This window comes from Saprolegnia parasitica (genome assembly GCF_000151545.1).
Source record: "Saprolegnia parasitica CBS 223.65 unplaced genomic scaffold supercont2.14, whole genome shotgun sequence".
Lineage (NCBI taxonomy): Eukaryota > Oomycota > Saprolegniomycetes > Saprolegniales > Saprolegniaceae > Saprolegnia > Saprolegnia parasitica.
The window spans coordinates 107,308-125,369 of record NW_012156408.1 but is presented as its reverse complement, the minus strand read 5'-3'; the positions used below and the strand labels follow the sequence as shown (position 1 = coordinate 125,369).

General features: G+C 58.3%; 8 protein-coding genes across 8 annotated transcripts; 3 read left to right on the top strand and 5 right to left on the bottom strand.

The window, feature by feature from the left end:
* Positions 1–1,584: 1,584 nt before the first annotated feature.
* On the bottom strand, positions 1,585–3,949 carry SPRG_04998 (hypothetical protein). The gene has a single exon (XM_012343512.1). The coding sequence runs from the start codon at positions 3,910–3,912 to the stop codon at positions 1,648–1,650; it is 2,265 nt and encodes a 754-aa protein (XP_012198902.1). The 5' UTR covers positions 3,913–3,949; the 3' UTR covers positions 1,585–1,647.
* Positions 3,950–4,646: 697 nt separating this feature from the next.
* SPRG_22148 (hypothetical protein) lies at positions 4,647–5,891 on the bottom strand (the record flags this gene model as incomplete). Its single annotated transcript, XM_012343709.1, has 1 exon — positions 4,647–5,891. One exon carries the CDS (start codon positions 5,889–5,891, stop codon positions 4,647–4,649), a length of 1,245 nt encoding a protein of 414 aa, XP_012199099.1.
* Positions 5,892–6,671: 780 nt separating this feature from the next.
* On the top strand, positions 6,672–8,146 carry SPRG_19782 (hypothetical protein; the record flags this gene model as incomplete). Its single annotated transcript, XM_012343645.1, has 2 exons — positions 6,672–7,466; positions 7,490–8,146. The coding sequence occupies 2 exons, from the start codon at positions 6,672–6,674 to the stop codon at positions 8,144–8,146; spliced, it is 1,452 nt and encodes a 483-aa protein (XP_012199035.1).
* A 1,030-nt stretch (positions 8,147–9,176) lies between these two features.
* On the top strand, positions 9,177–11,354 carry SPRG_19781 (hypothetical protein; the record flags this gene model as incomplete). The annotated part of the gene is made up of 10 exons (XM_012343644.1): positions 9,177–9,221; positions 9,267–9,341; positions 9,389–9,460; positions 9,503–9,604; positions 9,651–9,715; positions 9,768–9,878; positions 9,919–10,015; positions 10,061–10,318; positions 10,361–11,281; positions 11,322–11,354. The coding sequence occupies 10 exons, from the start codon at positions 9,177–9,179 to the stop codon at positions 11,352–11,354; spliced, it is 1,779 nt and encodes a 592-aa protein (XP_012199034.1).
* A 626-nt stretch (positions 11,355–11,980) lies between these two features.
* On the bottom strand, positions 11,981–13,802 carry SPRG_19780 (hypothetical protein; the record flags this gene model as incomplete). The annotated part of the gene is made up of 7 exons (XM_012343643.1): positions 11,981–12,307; positions 12,350–12,461; positions 12,512–12,711; positions 12,760–12,885; positions 12,936–13,264; positions 13,312–13,431; positions 13,484–13,802. The coding sequence occupies 7 exons, from the start codon at positions 13,800–13,802 to the stop codon at positions 11,981–11,983; spliced, it is 1,533 nt and encodes a 510-aa protein (XP_012199033.1).
* A 342-nt stretch (positions 13,803–14,144) lies between these two features.
* On the top strand, positions 14,145–14,793 carry SPRG_19779 (magnesium-dependent phosphatase-1; the record flags this gene model as incomplete). Its single annotated transcript, XM_012343642.1, has 2 exons — positions 14,145–14,453; positions 14,497–14,793. The coding sequence occupies 2 exons, from the start codon at positions 14,145–14,147 to the stop codon at positions 14,791–14,793; spliced, it is 606 nt and encodes a 201-aa protein (XP_012199032.1).
* Positions 14,794–14,825: 32 nt separating this feature from the next.
* SPRG_04997 (hypothetical protein) lies at positions 14,826–16,082 on the bottom strand. Its single transcript, XM_012343511.1, has 5 exons — positions 16,051–16,082; positions 15,603–16,003; positions 15,396–15,555; positions 15,232–15,352; positions 14,826–15,189 (listed from the first exon to the last, which is right to left on the bottom strand). The coding sequence occupies exons 1-5, from the start codon at positions 16,071–16,073 to the stop codon at positions 14,872–14,874; spliced, it is 1,023 nt and encodes a 340-aa protein (XP_012198901.1). The 5' UTR covers positions 16,074–16,082; the 3' UTR covers positions 14,826–14,871.
* Positions 16,083–16,427: 345 nt separating this feature from the next.
* SPRG_19778 (hypothetical protein) lies at positions 16,428–17,890 on the bottom strand (the record flags this gene model as incomplete). Its single annotated transcript, XM_012343641.1, has 6 exons — positions 16,428–16,722; positions 16,776–16,935; positions 16,986–17,058; positions 17,106–17,323; positions 17,369–17,782; positions 17,833–17,890. 6 exons carry the CDS (start codon positions 17,888–17,890, stop codon positions 16,428–16,430), a joined length of 1,218 nt encoding a protein of 405 aa, XP_012199031.1.
* Between the last annotated feature and the right edge of the window lie 172 nt (positions 17,891–18,062).

Genomic DNA, 18,062 nt, shown 5'->3' with positions numbered 1-18,062 from the left:
TGATCGCGCGCTTGTACGAGAGCTTCATGATGATCGCGCAGAAGCACGGCCAGAGAATGTAGAACTGCTCTTCGACGCCGAGCGACCAGAGATGCAGCACCGGGTTCGCGCCCAAGTCAAAGTACGCCTTCTCCAGCGAGAGCACTTGGAGGTTGGCGGCAAAGAGTGTGCCGGCAAACATCGTCGCCGCCATGAGCTTGAGCTTGGGCGCCATGAGGTAGAGGTACCCGAGCCAGAGCGTCGCGCCCAGCACGATGATGAGCGTCGGGAAGATGCGGCGGACGCGGCGCTCGTAGAAGCTCGCGTACGTAAACTTGCCTCGCTTGTGCTCCTTGAAGAGGATGCCGGAAATGAGAAAGCCAGAGATGACGAAGAAGATGTCGACGCCAATGAAGCCGCCGGGAAAGAGCTTTGGGTACGCGTGGAAGACGAGGACGGGGACCACCGCGAGCGTCCGGAGACCGTCAATGTCGGGCCGGTACGTATGGCTTGGCGCCGGCGGCGCATGGTCGTGGGCAGCCTCGATTGCCGACGGCGTGTGGTCCGAGAGGAGGACGCCATCGTACTCCATTTCGGGCTCGTCGGCGATGGACAGGCGCTTGTGGAGGTCGGTCATTGCGCTCCACTTCGATAATGGGATTGTGACGCCGACGAGCACGGCTTTCAAGTTGAAGACCATATTACACACCCGCCTTTTCTACCGGGTACCAGCTGTTTGGAGTCTTACGGACAAATTTTGTCTGCATCGTCGAGGCCTCGCGAATATGATTTGTAGGCTGCGAGCCGCGCACGGTGTTAATGCCTGCGCCAGCCTTCCATCTTCACCTCGAGATTCATCGTCTTTATGAGGACACTGCGCAGCCTTCCACGAAACGACGTCGGCGCCACCTCGGCTGAAGACGTGGCTGTCCTGAGCTCTGTCCTGTCCATGTGGGCTGTCCGTGTGGGCTGTCTGTGTGTCCGGCCCATTGTGTCCCGCCCGTGCGTCTGGGAATCAAGGGCATACGTTAGTCTCTTGGTTATTCCGAAAAACCAAGGTAAGCTTGGTACTGTGTATTCCCTTGCTGGGAATAAACGGGGCTGAGCCAGGACCCCCGGTCGCCCGTGCAAAGGGGATCCAAGCTACATACCTCAAAAGGCCAAACCTCGGAGGGGGTCGGGCAAAACAATGACCTACTCTAGGGCACTTAGAGCAGTGGTCGGAGCTCTACCCTAGGGTGGCAGGCGACCCCCGGGAGATAATTGAACCAAGGTTGCGGCCGCATATGGGTGTCATGAAGAAATATTCAGAGAGCGGTCTTTGTAGATGTCGTCTGGTTACTGCGTCCGCTTGACCATGTTTGTGAGCAAGTGCAACAGCAGCAATTGGTCTGCTCATCACGGTGTCCCACAGCAAGGGTATACTGTAGGTACCCTTGCCCACACGCACCCAATCACCAGCCCAACTACCCACCAACGGCGCATGTTGTCCAGCTGGCAACGTCCTCTTCGCCACGTTGCCGTCACCAGTCTCAGGACGAGCGAAATCACTCGCAAGAGAGACCGCTGCTGACGTGCTCGCGTAGCTGCGGAGAGATGCGAAAGGGAAGGAAGAGGAATGAAAACGATGGACATAAACGGTTCTATATCGACGGTATACTGCGCTGCTTACTTCTGGAGACGGGCGGCGTCCACGACTTGGTCGATGACCGTGAGGTAGTTGCGGGCAAAATGCGTGTTCAGATGCAAGCCGTAGCACATGACCGGGTACCCTTGGGCGTCCGTGATCATGATTTCGTCGCCGAGCGAGTAGTTGTCGGCATAGTCGATGAGCGTCGCGCCAGCGTTCTTGACCATCGCATGCAGTGGGTCGAGGAGCCACTTGTACTCGCGGTTGAACTCGGACTTGAACATAGGCTTGGGCATCGTCACCGTGTCGCCAGAGATCCAAGTCGACGGGTTCATCTCTTCGTACTCGGGACTCTGGTCGACGACGAACACCTTGATGCCCATGTCGGTGAGCTCCTTGAGATCCTTCTCCATCATCGACCACATGGCGTTGACGTCGTGGATGCTTTGCTCAGGGCACTGGCGGTTGTCCTCGTAGCAGCACTGCGGCGGCGCTTCGTACGGGAGCGAGTCTGGGCCCGTCGGGTGCACGTACTGGTAGTAGTGCTGGACGAGCAGGATCGCCTGGGGCTTGACCGACTTGATCATGGCCAGGTTGGCGTAGTACTCGGCCCGGCACGGCATGAGCGGACGCCCGGACCAGCTGTTGATGGCGATCGTGGGAAACGTCGAGTCGTTCTTGGCGGCCTTGGCGTTTTCGTAGAGCTGGGCGAGGCGCGGCTTGGTCATGTCCGAGTGCGAGTCGCCAAGCACGATCAAAAGGCCGTTGTCCTTCTCGTGGCCCGGGTTGACGAGGAAGACGCCGCCGGGGAGGAAATAGTTGTCGCGCGATTGAAAGTCGTCGGGGCGGACAGCTTCCATGAGGTACGGCGAATCCTTCGGGCACTCACTCAAGTCCTTTTGCCAGTTGCCGTCGTAGATCGCTGCCTGCGCTTGCTTGAGCGAGGCTTGAACGTTGCCGGACGTAGCATTTGTCGCGCCCACCGAATGCACGATCGGCGGCGCGACGTTGCGCAAGCTGAGCTCGATCATCGAAAAGTTCGCCGGATTGGTGTACACGGCGGCCGACAGCGCTGCGAGGCCTGCAACGCCGAGCGCCAAGAGTGGCGTGATCCACTTGGATTTGCGCCGGCGCAGACGCAGCTCGACGTCCTCGTACGTGGCAATGCTGAGGGCCACCGAGATGAGGAGGATGACCCAGGGCTCGGCAAAGAACGGGCGCGGCGCCGACGCCGGGTACCGATCCCCCGAGATGACAAGGATTGGCCAGTGCCAGAGGTAGAGGCAGTAGCTGATCTTGCCAATGTACACAACGACGGCATTGCTAAGGATATAGCGGTTGAGCGGCGCGTGTGGACCGGCTGCGATGAGCAGCGTGGCGCCAAGCGTCGGCAAGAGGGCCCAAAAGCCGGGGAACGCGCGGTGTTCGTTGATCGAGGCAAAGCCGAGGAGGATGAGGCCAAGGCCGGCGGCCGATGTCCACCCGCCCGAGCTCGGGGGTGTCTTGCCAGACGCCGCCAAAGGTTCGAACGCCGGTGCCGCCTGCGACGTGATGTACGAGAGGAGCCCGCCCATCGACATTTGCCAGAAGCGGCAGAGCGGCATGTAGAACGACACCTTGTTGTCGCGGAAGCCCAGAAAAGCAATGTTGATGGCAAAGCTAAAGGCCATGAAAGCCACTTGGAGGATGATCGCGCGCTTGTACGAGAGCTTCATGATGATCGCGCAGAAGCACGGCCAGAGAATGTAGAACTGCTCTTCGACGCCGAGCGACCAGAGATGCAGCACCGGGTTCGCGCCCAAGTCAAAGTACGCCTTCTCCAGCGAGAGCACTTGGAGGTTGGCGGCAAAGAGTGTGCCGGCAAACATCGTCGCCGCCATGAGCTTGAGCTTGGGCGCCATGAGGTAGAGGTACCCGAGCCAGAGCGTCGCGCCCAGCACGATGATGAGCGTCGGGAAGATGCGGCGGACGCGGCGCTCGTAGAAGCTCGCGTACGTAAACTTGCCTCGCTTGTGCTCCTTGAAGAGGATGCCGGAAATGAGAAAGCCAGAGATGACGAAGAAGATGTCGACGCCAATGAAGCCGCCGGGAAAGAGCTTTGGGTTCGCGTGGAAGACGAGGACGGGGACCACCGCGAGCGTCCGGAGACCGTCAATGTCGGGCCGGTACGTATGGCTTGGCGCCGGCGGCGCATGGTCGTGGGCAGCCTCGATTGCCGACGGCGCGTGGTCCGAGAGGAGGACATCATCGGGCTCCGTGTCGGGCTCGTCGGCGATGGACATGCGCTTGTGGATGTCGGCCATCGCGCTCCACTTCGTCAATGGGTGTGTGGCGTCGAGCAGTGTACTGACGTTGAAGGCGATGTTACACACCCGCCTTTCCCGCAGGCCATTGGACCCCCGCGTCGCAGCTGTTTTACGCCCGAGGAGCTGGCCTTGCCCTCGGCCACGACCACCATGCGGACGTCCTCGCCTCCATGGCCTCGCCTCGCCTGCGCACAGGACGCACCAAAGAGTGGACAACTACGCATGGTAATGTGAATGCGCCGGGAGATGATGTGCTTCCCATCCTTCGCAGCCTCATCCTCCGCATCTGCAGACGGTGCTGCATGGGAACATTGGACCTTGTCGGTGCGACCTCTGCCACAGTCTCTGCCACCGAAGACGACCTGCACAGAGCTTGTCGAGTGTCCAAGGCAAAAAGCTTGGCGCGCTTCCAGCCCCGCTTGCCAGGAGCCGCGTGGCGACCACATGTCGCACGTCCATCGGAGCACGGGGCGAGGATCCAGCGTGGACAGAGCTGGCGTGGACCTGTGTGGGAGGTGTGACGGCCTCGCAGCAGCGGAGACATCTCCTTCCTAATAGCAGCTTCTTCGGTGGCTCGTACACGCTTCCAGGCCTTCGGATCGATCCATTGTCTCTGCCAGAGCTCGCACTACGTAGACAGCAGGCCATTGTTGCAAGCTTTCGTTAGTGCATTAGAAGTTACGACGCAGGCTCGATTAGCACACTCGAGCACGAAGCGAGCACAATGGCGGCTAGGCAGCGACTTGGTCGCTGGCGCAGAGCCGGTCGAGGAGTGCTTGGCCACTCTCACCCGAGAGAACGATCTTCGTCTTCCGGACGAGGTCGACTTCCACTTGGTTCTTCTTGGTTGCGTAGTCGAAGGTGCGCTTGGCGGCCAGGAGCGGCGCTGCCTTGCCCTCGGTGTTGGCCGCAGCGCGCAAGCCTTCGGCGGCTTTCAAGGCGGCGTCGATCCGCGCCTCCTGCTTGACGTCCTCGGCCTTGACAGTCTGCTCGTACTCTCGCTGCGTCTTGACGAGCGTCACCATCGCGTCGTTGCGCAGCTTGGTGGCCATGGCCGACGCCGCGGCCGCCGCAATGTCCTTTTGGCCTGCCGCGCGAAGCACTTTGGCCTCGCAGATCGAGCGCTGGTCGATGCAGAGCACCTCCATCTTGGCTTCGGCATCGAACCGGAGCTTTTGGCGGCGAATGAGTTCGCGCTCTTGGAGGGCGACGAGGTCCTTGACCTTGCGGTCGTTCTCTTTCTGAATCGCGGTCAGAAGCTGCGTCTCTTCGTTGATTAGAATGCGCATGTCGTTCTCTTGCTTCTTCTCTTGCTCCTCCATCTTGGTCTTGAACGCCGTCGTGTGCTCGAGCGTTTTCGAGAGCTTGTCCGGCAGCTCGACGTTGGTCACCTTGACGTTGTGCACAATGACGCCGTAGGCGCCGACCTTTTGGTTCAGGTCCTTCTTCATGCCGCTCGCAAACTCTTCGCGGAGGTCGTGGACTTGGTCGTGGCGTACCGAGTGCACAAGGCCGCGGATCGCCTCCTCGGTGATCTGCGAGATGAGCTCGTTAAAGCGCTGCGCACCGAGCATGTACACAAACTTGACGGCGTCGTCGGCGGTCGGGCCCACTTGAAAATTGATCGAGATGTCAATGTCGATCATGACGTTGTCGGACGTCGCGCAGCGCTGGACCGGCGCCGAGTACGTGACCGCGTGCTTGGTGATGATGTGCGAGACGCGGTAGTACGCGGGCCAAAACATCTTGAGACCTGGCTCGAGTATCCCCGCGTGCGCGTTCCATTTTTGGTAGAGGACCCACATGCCGGAAGGAATATGGACAAAGACGTCGAGAAGGTGCGGGTACTTTGGTACGAGCACGAGCGGAATGCTGCCGTCCTTGGTCTTGGCGTTGAACGCGTGCTCAGCATGCATGTGCTTGCGGATCGTCGTTTGGACGACGATGCTGCGCTGCATGAGGCCTTGCGATCGCATGGTCAAAATTGGAATGCGATACAGAATGGCTTTAGCAACTTGGCTGCAGCAAGCAGTGGGAGTCCCTTGGGAGCCACTTGGGCGCCACAACAAGGAGCTGTGGGACAGTTTAAGGATGGCGTAGGAACGAATCGGGAATGGTGGTCGGGTCTGTGGAGAAATATCTGATATTGAACAGATGCACGTGGCTCCAGGATGAAAAAGATCAAGTCGACTGCACAGATATCCTTCCGACTCGTGGCGTGCTTTGCTGCAGCTTCTCGTATGACTGCATTTCTTCTTCCTCTATAGAAGGCGCTCCTCCAGACGCAGCGAAGGGACTGTGCACAAGTAGTAACTTGGCGTACTAGTACGATAACGTTATTTGTAGTACATATGAGGCCGTCTGTCCATTGCAGTGGTAGTAAGTAGTACGAGGTTGCTGTTCTGTTATATGAAGTACGAGGGCTTGTAGCCGCGTACAATTGCAAAGGGAATTTACCGCACCGGTCGCCAGGCACCCACGGATGAATGCACGTTGAAAATTATTACACGGGATTCCCTTTCCGCGCATCGATGTACTATTGTTGGAGGGCCCACGGGTTCGAAGCGACGACAGTGCTCCTGACGGCCCTTTCCAACCGGTAGGACGAAAACAGATGTGTTGTCGCTGGATGTGTCCAACGCCGCACTCGAAAGCTCCGCTGGATCCCTTGCGACAACGTCGAGAACGCTGCGCAGATGCGAACCGACGAGGTATTAGCAGGACGCTCTGCATCTTCATTTCCAAATCCGACTGCCATGACCGACGCCAAGGTCCAGACGCACCTTCTCTACGACACGATCTGGCGCGTCGACAAGGCCAACGAGCGCTTTGGCTCGTGCAAGGACGGCAAGACGATCTTGATTTTACAGCCAGGCCGGAGCCCGATCAAGCCCTACATTCGCATCCCCGAAGGCATGTACGCGATCGTCCAGCGCTACGGGAAGGACCTCGATTTTGAGCATCCGGACGGGCGCCGTAGCCCGCTCTGGCCCGCGGGATTTCACATGGCGTCGATCTTTACCAAGGTCGCATACCTCGTCACCAAGCAAAACGTCGTCTTCAACACACCCGTCAAAGGCTGCAAGACCGCCGACAACGTCACGGTCCACATCGACATGTGTCTCGTGTTTCGCATCATGGGCGACAAAGCCAAGGGCGAGGACCCGACGCTCGTCAAGCGGTTCGTCTACGAGCTTGGGCCGCAGGGACTCGAGACGCAGCTGCGCAACGCCCAAGAGGAAGCCGTGCGCGCGCTCGCGCGAAGCGTCGAACACACCGAGGTCTACTCGCTCCGCGACGGCACGGTCAAGGAGCGCATGGAAAACTCGCTTCAGACGCAGCCAGCGGCGCCCATCGACGACTTGCTGTGTGACGAGGAAGAGACCAAGGCGGACGAGACGCCGTTGCCCGTCAAGTACCTCCAGGTCGAAGGCTCGTCCGATATACCGGCGGCCAAGGTGCTCTACAGCGTCACGGAAGACATCAAGCACAACCTCAACATGCAGTTCAATCCGTACGGCGTCGAGATCTCGTCGGTCGCGATCACGAACGTCTTTTACCGCGGAATTTCGAGACGCAAATGGAGGAGAAGACAACGTACCAGAGCGCAATCAAGGAGCAGACGATGAAGCAGATGAGCGACATGCAGTTGCTGCAGTACAAGGAAGCGATCGGCACGACCAAGCTCTCGAAGCGCATGCGCCGCATGGAAGAGACCGAGTCGGGGCACCGCCAGTGCGCCGAGATCCAAAAAGCCATCGACGTCATCAAGGCCGACACGAAGCTCCTCGAGGCGCAGATCAAGCAGGAGCAGAGCGTTCGTTGCGCCAAGATTGTCGCCGACGCCGACCTCGCGATCGCAAAGATCACGGCCGAAACCGAAATGATCCAAACCGAGATTCAGGCCGCGTGCGACGCCGAGGTGATGCAGGTTTACGCCGAGCGTGACGCGCTCCAGCTCAAGATGAAGGCCAACGTTGACCGGCTCCGCGCACTGGGCGAGGCCCGCGTCCAGGAGATCCTCGCCGAAGCCGAGGGTGCGGCGGCGACTAAGCTCGAGCAACAGCGCGCGTTTGTGCTAAAGATGCAGCGTCTCGACGTGACGAGTGCGATGGCTGCCAACAAGGACGTTGTGGTTGCTGGCAACGGCAACAAGAACCTGCTCGCTGATGTCTTCGTCGCGCAGCAAAAGGCCAATCTGCTCCTAAACCTCCCAGGCATCTCGACGTAACCGAATGCACGCCCTTTTCTGCTCTTTGAGTGGTTGGATTGAAAGGATCAACTTGATAAGATGAAGCTCCTTGTACTGCATTGGGAGCCTTGGAGTCGGATCTCTTCATGGAGTTTGACCATGCAGGAGCATATTTCTTGGGTTCGAGAGTCGACCATCTAGTACCGAGTATTCTACTTCACCGAGTTCCGACGCCACTAATACCAGTGTGCCTTTACCCGATGGAGGAGAAGAGCCAGGTTGCAAGTTGAAAAGCTCTCGCATCGTCTTTTACCACTTCACCGGTAGCGCTGCCTTTAGTTACAGAAAGGGATGCGATCTAAATCGACGACGTTCAGCAAGCAGACGCTCGAGAAGCTGCTGCGCCAGACGAACCGCCACCTCGCACACTTCTCGACGCCAGAGAGCCTTGCGAATTTCAAGATGCGCGCTGTGCTCATTGCGCTGAAGCGTTTCCGGGATGCTATTGTTCGCACGCGTCTGGCACGCACCTTCTCGGAACGTGCGCACTGCCACCGCGTCCTCATCGATTGCATCCGCCGTCTCAAGTGGTTGGCCCCTACGTATCGATGCGCGAGACTTCTGCGATAATCCATCGGTATTCCTGGTGTTGAGTCCATCACCGCTCGCATAGATGATGCTGACAGACTTGGTCAGAGTTTGGATCCGAACTCTGGTGCAAAAGCACATTCGAAGATCAGTTGTCGGTTCCTGCTTGAGATACCGTTGTCATCACGCCTTGCCTTGAATGACAAGCAGCGGTGGCGATGCTTGTGAGCAGGCGAGTCTTAACGCCTCGCGCCGCCCACGCGGACGTGGAGAGCCCCGACCTTGTTGCACGTGTGTCTGCCACTAACAGGTCCCGCGCGGGGTGAGCTGGTAGGAACGTTTTGGTTGCGAGATACTCGATTTCATACAGAATCTCACACGCTGTTTTGAAACGCTTTTGCATCGAAAATCCTGGCTTGTCGAAAGGCCGCAGTCGATGGCGCACGAGTAGTGATCCTCACGACCGACCGACCGACCGACGATGCCAAGTGCCCCCACGACTGCGCCGATCCACGCCCAACACCTCGTACCATTGGCTGCATCGTCGCTTCAGCACTATACACATATGTAGAACACCGAGAAGGACCTCCTCGTCACGCGCCTCCAGCAAGAGCTCACGGCAATCAAGCAAAAGCTCGTCGAGCAGGTAAGCTTCGTTTTCACGACCACGGCCATGAACTTAAAGGTCCATAGAGCGAAGAGCTCGTCCAAGTTCGGTCGAGCAACCTCAAGCTCCAAGAGATGCTCAAGAAGAAGGAGAAAGACGTACGTTGTTACTTGGAGCTAGCCATCGTAGCACGTGTGTAGCTCCAAAGCGTGTTTGCGGTGATGCGCGAGGGCAACACCCAAGGCGCTGCCAAGCGTCGAAAAGAGATCACCGACCGCCTCGTCAACGAACTCCAGCAGAAAGTACACTTGCGCGCCTGTTCCTTGCTGACTTTCATGGGCGCCATAGGTGCACCACGCAGAGGCGCTTGCTCAGGCCCGCAAATTGGAGCTCGACGAGCTCAAGTACAGCTGGTATCTATCTACCCAGTCGTTCAAGCGATTGAGCTCATGTTTATGCCGATAGCAAGTCCCTCCGACTTCAAGAGCTTCACATTCAGGCCCAAGAGTACTACAAAGAAGTCCAGCGGCTCCGAGACGCTCTCGCCGCGCAGCCAGCAACCACACCGTCGCCTCGGTACTGCGTTTCGTGCTAAATCATTCTCATGTAGAAATAGGAAGGAGACGCGCCTGCAAGCCAACAATGTCGAGCCAGAAACGACGTTGCCTGTGCCCAAGAAGGAGCCAGTACCGCAGCCCATAGCTCTGCCCAAGGTAGTCCAGAGTCTGGTGCAAATGATGCTATTGAGGGTCGTGCAGACCGATGTCTCGGCGTCCAAATTCGTCAAGCGCAAAAAGCAAGCCGTCATTGAAGCAGAGTATCGGCGACAGTGCCGCATTGCCGAGCTCGCAGCGCAGTGCGAGATGGAAGAGAACATTCCGCGACAAGCCAAACGACTGGCCAAGCAAGCTGCGGTCGAAGCGGCTGCGCGGGAGCCTCCCAAGCAGTTCGAAACGACACCAAGCGAGCCCAAGATCCAGGTGGCACCGCCCACCGTGACCATGGCGACACCAGAGGTACAAAGCACACGCAAAATTGTACCGCCACCGTTGTTGTAGGTCCTTCCCACGGAGCCATCACGCTGTCTTCAGCCTGCCTGGACATGTCCCGTCTGCTTGAGCAGTACGAACCGAAATGGGAGCATGTGCGAGACGTGTGGCACGGCCCGTCCATCGACCGAAGCCAACACGCTCGTGCTGTGCTCCATTTGCACTCACCGACCGGCTACGCACTGCAGCGAGTGCGCTCCACCCGTGGTCGAGACACCGTGGCCGCACATCAAGCCGGCGCAATCGTCTCTTCTCGCATCCTCGATTCAAGTCTCCCAACGTACATATGACGCGCTGCTCGTCACGATCGAGTGCGCGCGCGGCTTGTACGACGCGCAGTGGGTCGGGAAGCAAGACCCGTACTGCTTTGTCACATGCGGCGACGTCTCGTTCCGAACCAGAACGCACGCGGACGGCGGGCGAGACCCTGCGTGGCACCAAGAGCTCACGTTTCCACCATCTTGCCTCGACGCACTTATGGCAATCGAGATCAAGGACGAAAACTACGTCCACCACGACGGCTACATCGGCTGCTGCGAGCTACCAGCCACCGCGTGGCACTTGTCCGATGTCACCAACGTCTGGCTGCCGGTGCAGCACCACGACACACGGGTCGGCGAGCTCTGTGTCTCGATCCGGAAATCGCTGGCGGCACCAAAACAAGAGCCCAAGGCATCAAGCAAGAGTGTCGTCGAGGAAACCGCTGCGGACGACGAAGACGAAGACTCGCGTGCTCCTGTACAAGACACCCGCGACGTGACGCCGCCACCAACGGACCTTGTAGCCGACTCGGTGGACATGGACGACGACATCCCTGATGTTGCCAAGGAGGAGGCGCCTCTCGAGGAGGAGCCCGTCGAAGAAATGTCAGAGGACCATGCGATCGCTGTGCCAGAAATGTCGACGGAGCACGCTGACGAAGAAGACATAGTCGACGAGAACGACGATGACGGGAAGCGCGCGATGCCAGTCGACGATCGTTTGGACGATGCCGACAGATTAGTCGTAGCCAACGACAGCAATAGCTCCGCTGCCGTCTCGGAACCTCTTCCACCGGACGAGCCAACGGATGCAATCGCGACAACCCCAACAACCGAACCCCCAGGCACATTGACGATCGACGTCATATCCGCGGAAGAGGAGGCGTCGTCCAAGACGCAAGACGCTACGACTTTTCTGTCTAAAGAAGAAGCGACTGCAGATCTCGTCTCGCCAAGTGACCCGACTGCGCCCCTCAGCAGCGAAGAAACCATCGAAACCTCCCCTGTCGACGCAGGAGCACAACCAACAACACCAATCATCGCGAGCCAGAGCATCGAGCGCAGTGATAATATCGAGTCGAGCACTCTTCCGGTGCAGCTGTCAACGCCGACACTAAACATTTTGATTACGCCAGATCCAGCGTCCTCCGATGCTCCAGTTTCCACGCCAGACTCAATGGCGATACCAGAACCAGCGACCACACCGGAACTAATGACCACACCCCAACCAATGACCATTCCAGAACCAGCGACCATACCAGAGTCTGCGGCGACACCCGAGCCCATGCACGATGACACGACAGCTGCCCTCGATGACGACACGGCCAATCTAGAAGACGGATTTGACGAAGAGTAATGTTATATTTTGTCATAGAGGGTCTTGTCGCGGCTTGGTGGGGCTGCGCGGAGCTGCCAACGCGCCACAGGCCGTCGGCTCGGATGGATTGGGCGGCTGGATGAGCACAAAGGTCGTCGGGTGCTCGGGCGGGGGCGGCGGCAAAATTGTGTCGGCAGGCGACAGTAAGAACTCGTGGTAGAAGCGCCGGACGCGGAAGCGATACCCGAGGTGAAGGCAGAGAAGCGTAAAAATACCGTGGTCCGCGATAAAGTGGGGAATTGGCATCCAATTCAGCTGATTGTTGATCCACAAGAGCGGAAAATACGCGAAGAAGACCGCGGGCAGCGCATAAAACACCTGAATAGCAACCTGTCAACTCCGTGGAAAAGGGAAGGGTACCCTTAGTTTTTCCATGATGGGGGTCGTGGCCGGGTCGATATGGAGTCGCACTTGCATCTCAAAGGTCAAGTTGCGAAGGCGCTTGACGTGGCGCCGGGCGTGGCTGTAGTTGCTACACCACCACCTCGACTAAGATGATCCGTTTTCTGTACGACCCGCTACCTAAACATGAGGTAGCAAGCGACGCTCCACTGGATCTGTCTCAAGACGCCAGGTCCGCGCGCCGCGTTCGAGTAGAGCGACGCGTTGCGGCAGATGGTCCAGAACATCACAAATGTCCAGTCGAGCGAGATCCACGTCGGGTTCTCGAGGCCATTTTGGGTCACTTGGTAGCCATCGGCGAGCATCAAGACGAGCTGGACCTAGTGCCTCGTCCATGAGGATAACCTACGCCTTCTTTAGCAATGTACGGTGAAGCAGCGGCAGAGGAACTGCAGAAAGAGCGCGCCCACGACCGAGTAGCCAAACTGGAGAAAAATTTGAATCGGAGCCAGTGGACTCGAGAACGTCACGCACGACAGAAGCGCGTACGAGGTCTACATTAGCATTTTGAGCAAAGCCGAGACGGGAGTTGACGTCGGCATACCTCCATGAGAGCAATAATGGCAAATAGGTAGTGCAGGCGAAGACAGAGATACGGCTTCTTGAGCAGCGGCGCGACCCAGAGCAACGTCAGGACGATCCACAGCGCCGCGTACGCCATGTAGAAGCGCAGCAAATCCGCAACGCTGTCGCCCAGACATTGACCGTCGCCGTCGCACATGGCGATGTCAATCTGTCCCGTAACATTGGGTGCAATCGTCGGCGACACAATGCAGCGGCTCCTCGCATCCTCGTCGTTCGAGAGCATGTCGGGGCACGTAAAGCACGTTGTATTCAGACCCGTCGCGTTCTTCATGCAGGAGGGCAGCCAGCCTAGCAAGCAGCATGAATGCTGGATGCACGCAACATAGTATTACTACCATGGGTGCCGCCGAGGGCTTCGCACACGTCCAAAAAGAGGAACTTGGCCCCCGCGGACGCCTCCGTGACGCGGACGTGGAGGTATGTGATCGTGTGGTACGCAGTCGACGTCTGGTTATCTAAGAATGCGATATCTTATGAGATGTGTTGAGTTGGGTTGCGGCGTCGTACAGAGGCTCACAAAGCTCGATTGCCGCAGCGGAAAGGTGCGGCACCCTGCGGCCACGCCGAGCGTCCGGTTGCGGCAGTAGCTGTCGCCGAATACCATGTCGTCGCAGAGCAAGAGGTACATCATGGTGCGGCCTTGGACGACGGCGGGCGTCGCTTGTAGCGTCACGTCGAGGTACACGACAGCCTCGCCGCCACGTGTAAAGTTGAAGACGTCGACCAGCGGCACCAGATCCGAGCTCGACTGCACGACGTACGGCTGCGTAAACTCGATGCTGCGCACGAGCCCGAGCAGGATGCTGGTCAGCAGCAGCAGCAACATCATTAGTTTGCCAATGGCAAGGATTAAGGAGCTAAATCGGGCCTGGCCAGCGTATTGGCGCGTAAAAATACGAGCGCGGTTTGAAAAAAGAAGCCTGTCGAGATATTTTGTTTGCGGCATATGCCGAAGATACGTCGTCGGCGCAACATGCCAAGCACTCGACGTAATCTTGACACTGCGAGATACTCGATGCAAGGGCGATGCATGTGAGGCAGCGCGCGTACGCTGAGACGCTCAAGTACTTTGAAGCTCAATGGCTCCATTGCGTGGTCCGGAGATGGTGGTGTGGGTTTAAAAGTGGCATTGGTGCCGAATCCGCCCACCAAATCCTGCGAAAAAAGGATGAGCGATGGCAGCGAGCCGGCCCCATGGGCCAAGATCCCCAAGCTGATCGTGTTCGACCTCGACTTTACGTTGTGGTACCCCGAGATGTATGAGCTTGCTGGCGCGCCCTTCCGCCGCAACAAGGCCGGCGTTGTCACGGCGCGCGACGGCGAAGAAGTCCATCTCTTCGACCACGTCCACGCTGTCCTTAACGAAATCGCGACCGCGCCCGCGTTTGCCAGCACCGAGGTCGCTGTGGCCTCGAGCACCACGTATCCGCACTGGGCGCGCGACTGCATGGGGCTCATCCACGTCCGAACCGACGAGGTAGTGCGCCCGCCACCTCGTATCTCTCGAGTCTTGACACTAGGCCAAGAAGCCCAAGGGCAAGAAGCCACCATCACCGCGCGTGCTCCACAGCTTCATAGACTACCAAGCCATTTACCCCAAGAACAAGCAAGTGCACTTCAAGCAGCTCCACGAAGAGTCAGGCGTCGCGTACGAAGACATGCTCTTCTTCGACAACGAGCATTACAACATCGTCAACGTCCAGCGGCTCGGCGTCGTCTGCGCCTACTGCCCCGACGGCCTCACCCTCGCCGTGTGGAAGGAGGGCATGGAGCGATTCCAGACCAAGGCCGCGCTCGACGATACCTCCGACTATTAGACTCCACGGTCGTTCGTTCTCGAGCGAGAAATGCAGATGAGAGCACATGCTTGAGTAGATAACGAGTAGTACGCCTTGTTACGCGGCCGAGATGAGCTCCCGCGCACGCACAAAGATGGCGACAAGCGAAATGAGCTGCAGCGTCTCGGACGTCCCAGAACAGAGTCGGTGTTCGAGGTGCGCGAGCTGGTCGTAGACGTACATGCGCGCGGCCGGCGGCAGCTCGAGCTCGTTCGTGTTCTGATAGACGTGCTGCAGAATGTCCGTGGTTGCATACCCTTTCTGGAGCTGCATCGCCATGCACTGCTGCACGCTCTCCTCAAACGGCGCAGTCCATAGCCAGTTGCAGAGCGCTGTCATGTCGGCGGGGAGCGGGTTGCCCGTGCAGAGATACACCTAATGCCAAGGTGAATGTACGAGTCGAAAAGACATTCGTACGTTTGATTCGTTCACTTCGTCGTGGGCCATGGACGTGGCCTGGAGGATGTTGAGGATGCGCCGCATGTCGCCACCGCCAAGGCGCAGCACGGCTTGGAATCCGTCGGCGGTCATCGCCACACTAGCAGTGCATGAGCTATGCAGGATGGAAACTGGAAGCGCACTTTTCGAGCTTGGCAATGTGCTCGACGCGGTCACGGACTTGGTGTTCCTCGAGCGGCGAGAAGCGGAAGCGCGTGCAGCGAGACTGCAGCGCGGGGATGATCTTGCTCACGTAGTTGCAGATGAGGCAGAAGCGGGCGTTTTTGGTGTACTTTTCAATGACTAGACACGCATATAAGCCAAGGTAGACCAGGTGACGATGGACCTACCGCGACGCAGCGCAAACTGCGCATCGTTGGTCATGGCATCGGCTTCATCGAGGATGATGAGCTTGATGCCATCAGAGAAGAGCTTCTTCGTGCCGGCGAACTCTTTGATCTGATCGCGCACGACATTGATGCCACGGTCGTCGGATGCGTTGAGCTCGAGCACCATCGACTGGTAGTTGTTGCCATAGAGGCGGCGGGCGGCGGCAAGCATCATCGACGTCTTGCCCGTGCCCGGCGGCCCGTAGAAGAGCAGATGGGGCATCTTCTGCGAGTCGATGAGCCGGTTGAGCGTCGCGACGATGTCAGCGTGGGCGATGAGGTCGTTCAAGGACGACGGCCGGTACTTCTCGACCCATGGCCACGACTCGGTCGAGCGGTTCTTGGACGAGATGCCCTGGAAGCTATACATTCTCACTGTGATCTTAGGCATCGATGGCCCATCGAGTACCTGGGGTCGGCCTTGGCGTCCATCGTGTCCTCTAATCGTCGAATGGAACGGCCGCTGCCGCGAAGGCCTCTGATTGGCTGAAATCCGGGTAAGTGAGCTAACGTTATTGGTGTATTTCAGAAACAATTGACATTTTTAGCCAGTAAGCAGGCGCCAAACAAGCGAGAGCTGTGGCCACATCGGACGTGCAGCAGCTCACCTCCAACTCCATCAGCACCCGCGTTTACCACCACAGCACCCGCGTATACCACCACAGCGAGGCGCGGTACAAAGTCCTTCGTGCTCGAGCATTCGCACCGAATTGAAATTGCGTGATTTTAGCCAGTCTATTTGCCACACAAAACAATATCAAGGTATCGAAGATATTAGGTGGAGGTTTACGAGCACGCCGTCAAGCCATGGAAGGTGCCCAATGCAAGCGCGTGATAATGCGCGCGGCGGCGGGCGAGCGCTCTGAAAAAGTCAGCGGGCAGCGCTTCGTGGCGTTGGACGTCGGCAAAGCACGTTGGGTACTCGACAACCTCCTTAAACAAGGAGGGCAGGCGAAGCGATGTAATGTGGCTCGGTACATCAATGTACCCCTGGTAGCTATAGAGCTTCTCGTTGGTCGGGATGGGTTTCGTGTCAATGAGCGTCGCCGCATGCACGAAGAAGAGGCTCTTGGAGATGTGTCTAATCGCACACAATTTGACTCGCTCGATTCCACCGCGTTCGATCGCACGTACACGGAAGGCGCAATCCAGCGCTGGGCGACAGGGCCGCAAAAGACAGTCGGGTGCAGCTCGAGATCCCGCGGCGCATTGAGCGTGTTCGCGCCGTACGTTGCCACGTGGAACGGCTTGTGCATGAGCTCAAAAACCGAGAAGATGGCGTCGTGGGGTGTCACTACAAACACGCAACTGGATGCTCGCAAGAAAGAGCACCTAGCGACGTACGCCATGCGAACGACGGATCGCGCGGTGCTTGACCAATGAGACGCTTGAGCAGCTTGGGCAAGCGGTCGCCGTACTACTCAAAGATATTTCAGCATCGCAAGCAAACATAACAAGACGTACCCGGGTCTTGTGCACCACGAGGAGACTCGGGTCCACGGTTTGCAGCGCATCAAACGACGAGCCGAGATGCTGCGTAAAGTTGTTGGAGAGCTCGAGGTTCACAGCTTGGATCGATGTGTCCAAGTGGTACAGATCCGTGTATTTCCGCAGAAGGTGGGTGTACCGGTCCGCTGCGTTCGCACCCGGCACGAGGTTGCGCTGGCGAAAAAAATAGGACCCTATTTTGTGCCATCAAACGTCGTGGCGCATCCCACACCTCGTACCGCTGGCCTCGTAACCTGCGTCGGTCCAGATGACGTTCGGGTTGCGCAGAAGCAGCGTGTGCGCGTCCAGGATCATGACATGGTCGAACGTCGACGTGTAGAGAGCCAGCGGCTTCATCCACGCGTCGCGGGGCGATGCAAACAGCGGCGGTCTCGGAATGCCATGGGCGGCGGCCAGGGCGCACGAGTCGACCACGCGGACGTGTGTGAATGCGGCGTGCTTGAGCACAGCCGCCAAGTCGGACGGCAGCTCGCGCTCTGTGCAGTGGTGCAGCTCGACCGGCAGCTCTGTCCCGAGGCACGCGAGCTCCGTGACGAGCGAGAGCGCGGCGGCAAAGTTGCCTTCGTGGACACAAATCACGAAACCGCGGTTGTGCGGATTCGCAATGGCGTCCTTGCGCAGCAGCGTATCACCTAGCAGCAGTGTGATGCCATCGGTCCCGTCCTGCTCTCATCGTAAATACTTGGTACGTCGACGCGGTGCCACTGGAGGTTGCCAATGGACTCGCGCATAAAGGCCATTGGCTGCGTCGCGCCGTCTTTGCCCCAGTCGTACGTGTACAGAACGAGACAGAACGTCACGCACTGCAGCGCAAGGAGGCGCAGAATGCACCGGCCGCGCGTCGTCGAGGCCATCGTCAAAGTCCTAATGATCCAGCGTCGAAGAAAGCGCCAACATTCGAAATTCCATTTA

Coding starts and splice junctions, on each gene's coding strand:
- SPRG_04998 (XM_012343512.1), bottom strand. CDS start 3,912: ATGGCCGACATCCACAAGCGCATGTCCATCGCCGACGAGCCCGACACG.
- SPRG_04997 (XM_012343511.1), bottom strand. CDS start 16,073: ATGGACGCCAAGGCCGACCCCAG. Junction 15,556..15,602: donor GCAGTTTGCGCTGCGTCGCG/GTAGGTCCATCG, acceptor ATGCGTGTCTAG/TCATTGAAAAGTACACCAAA. Junction 15,190..15,231: donor ACGAAGTGAACGAATCAAAC/GTACGAATGTCT, acceptor CCTTGGCATTAG/GTGTATCTCTGCACGGGCAA.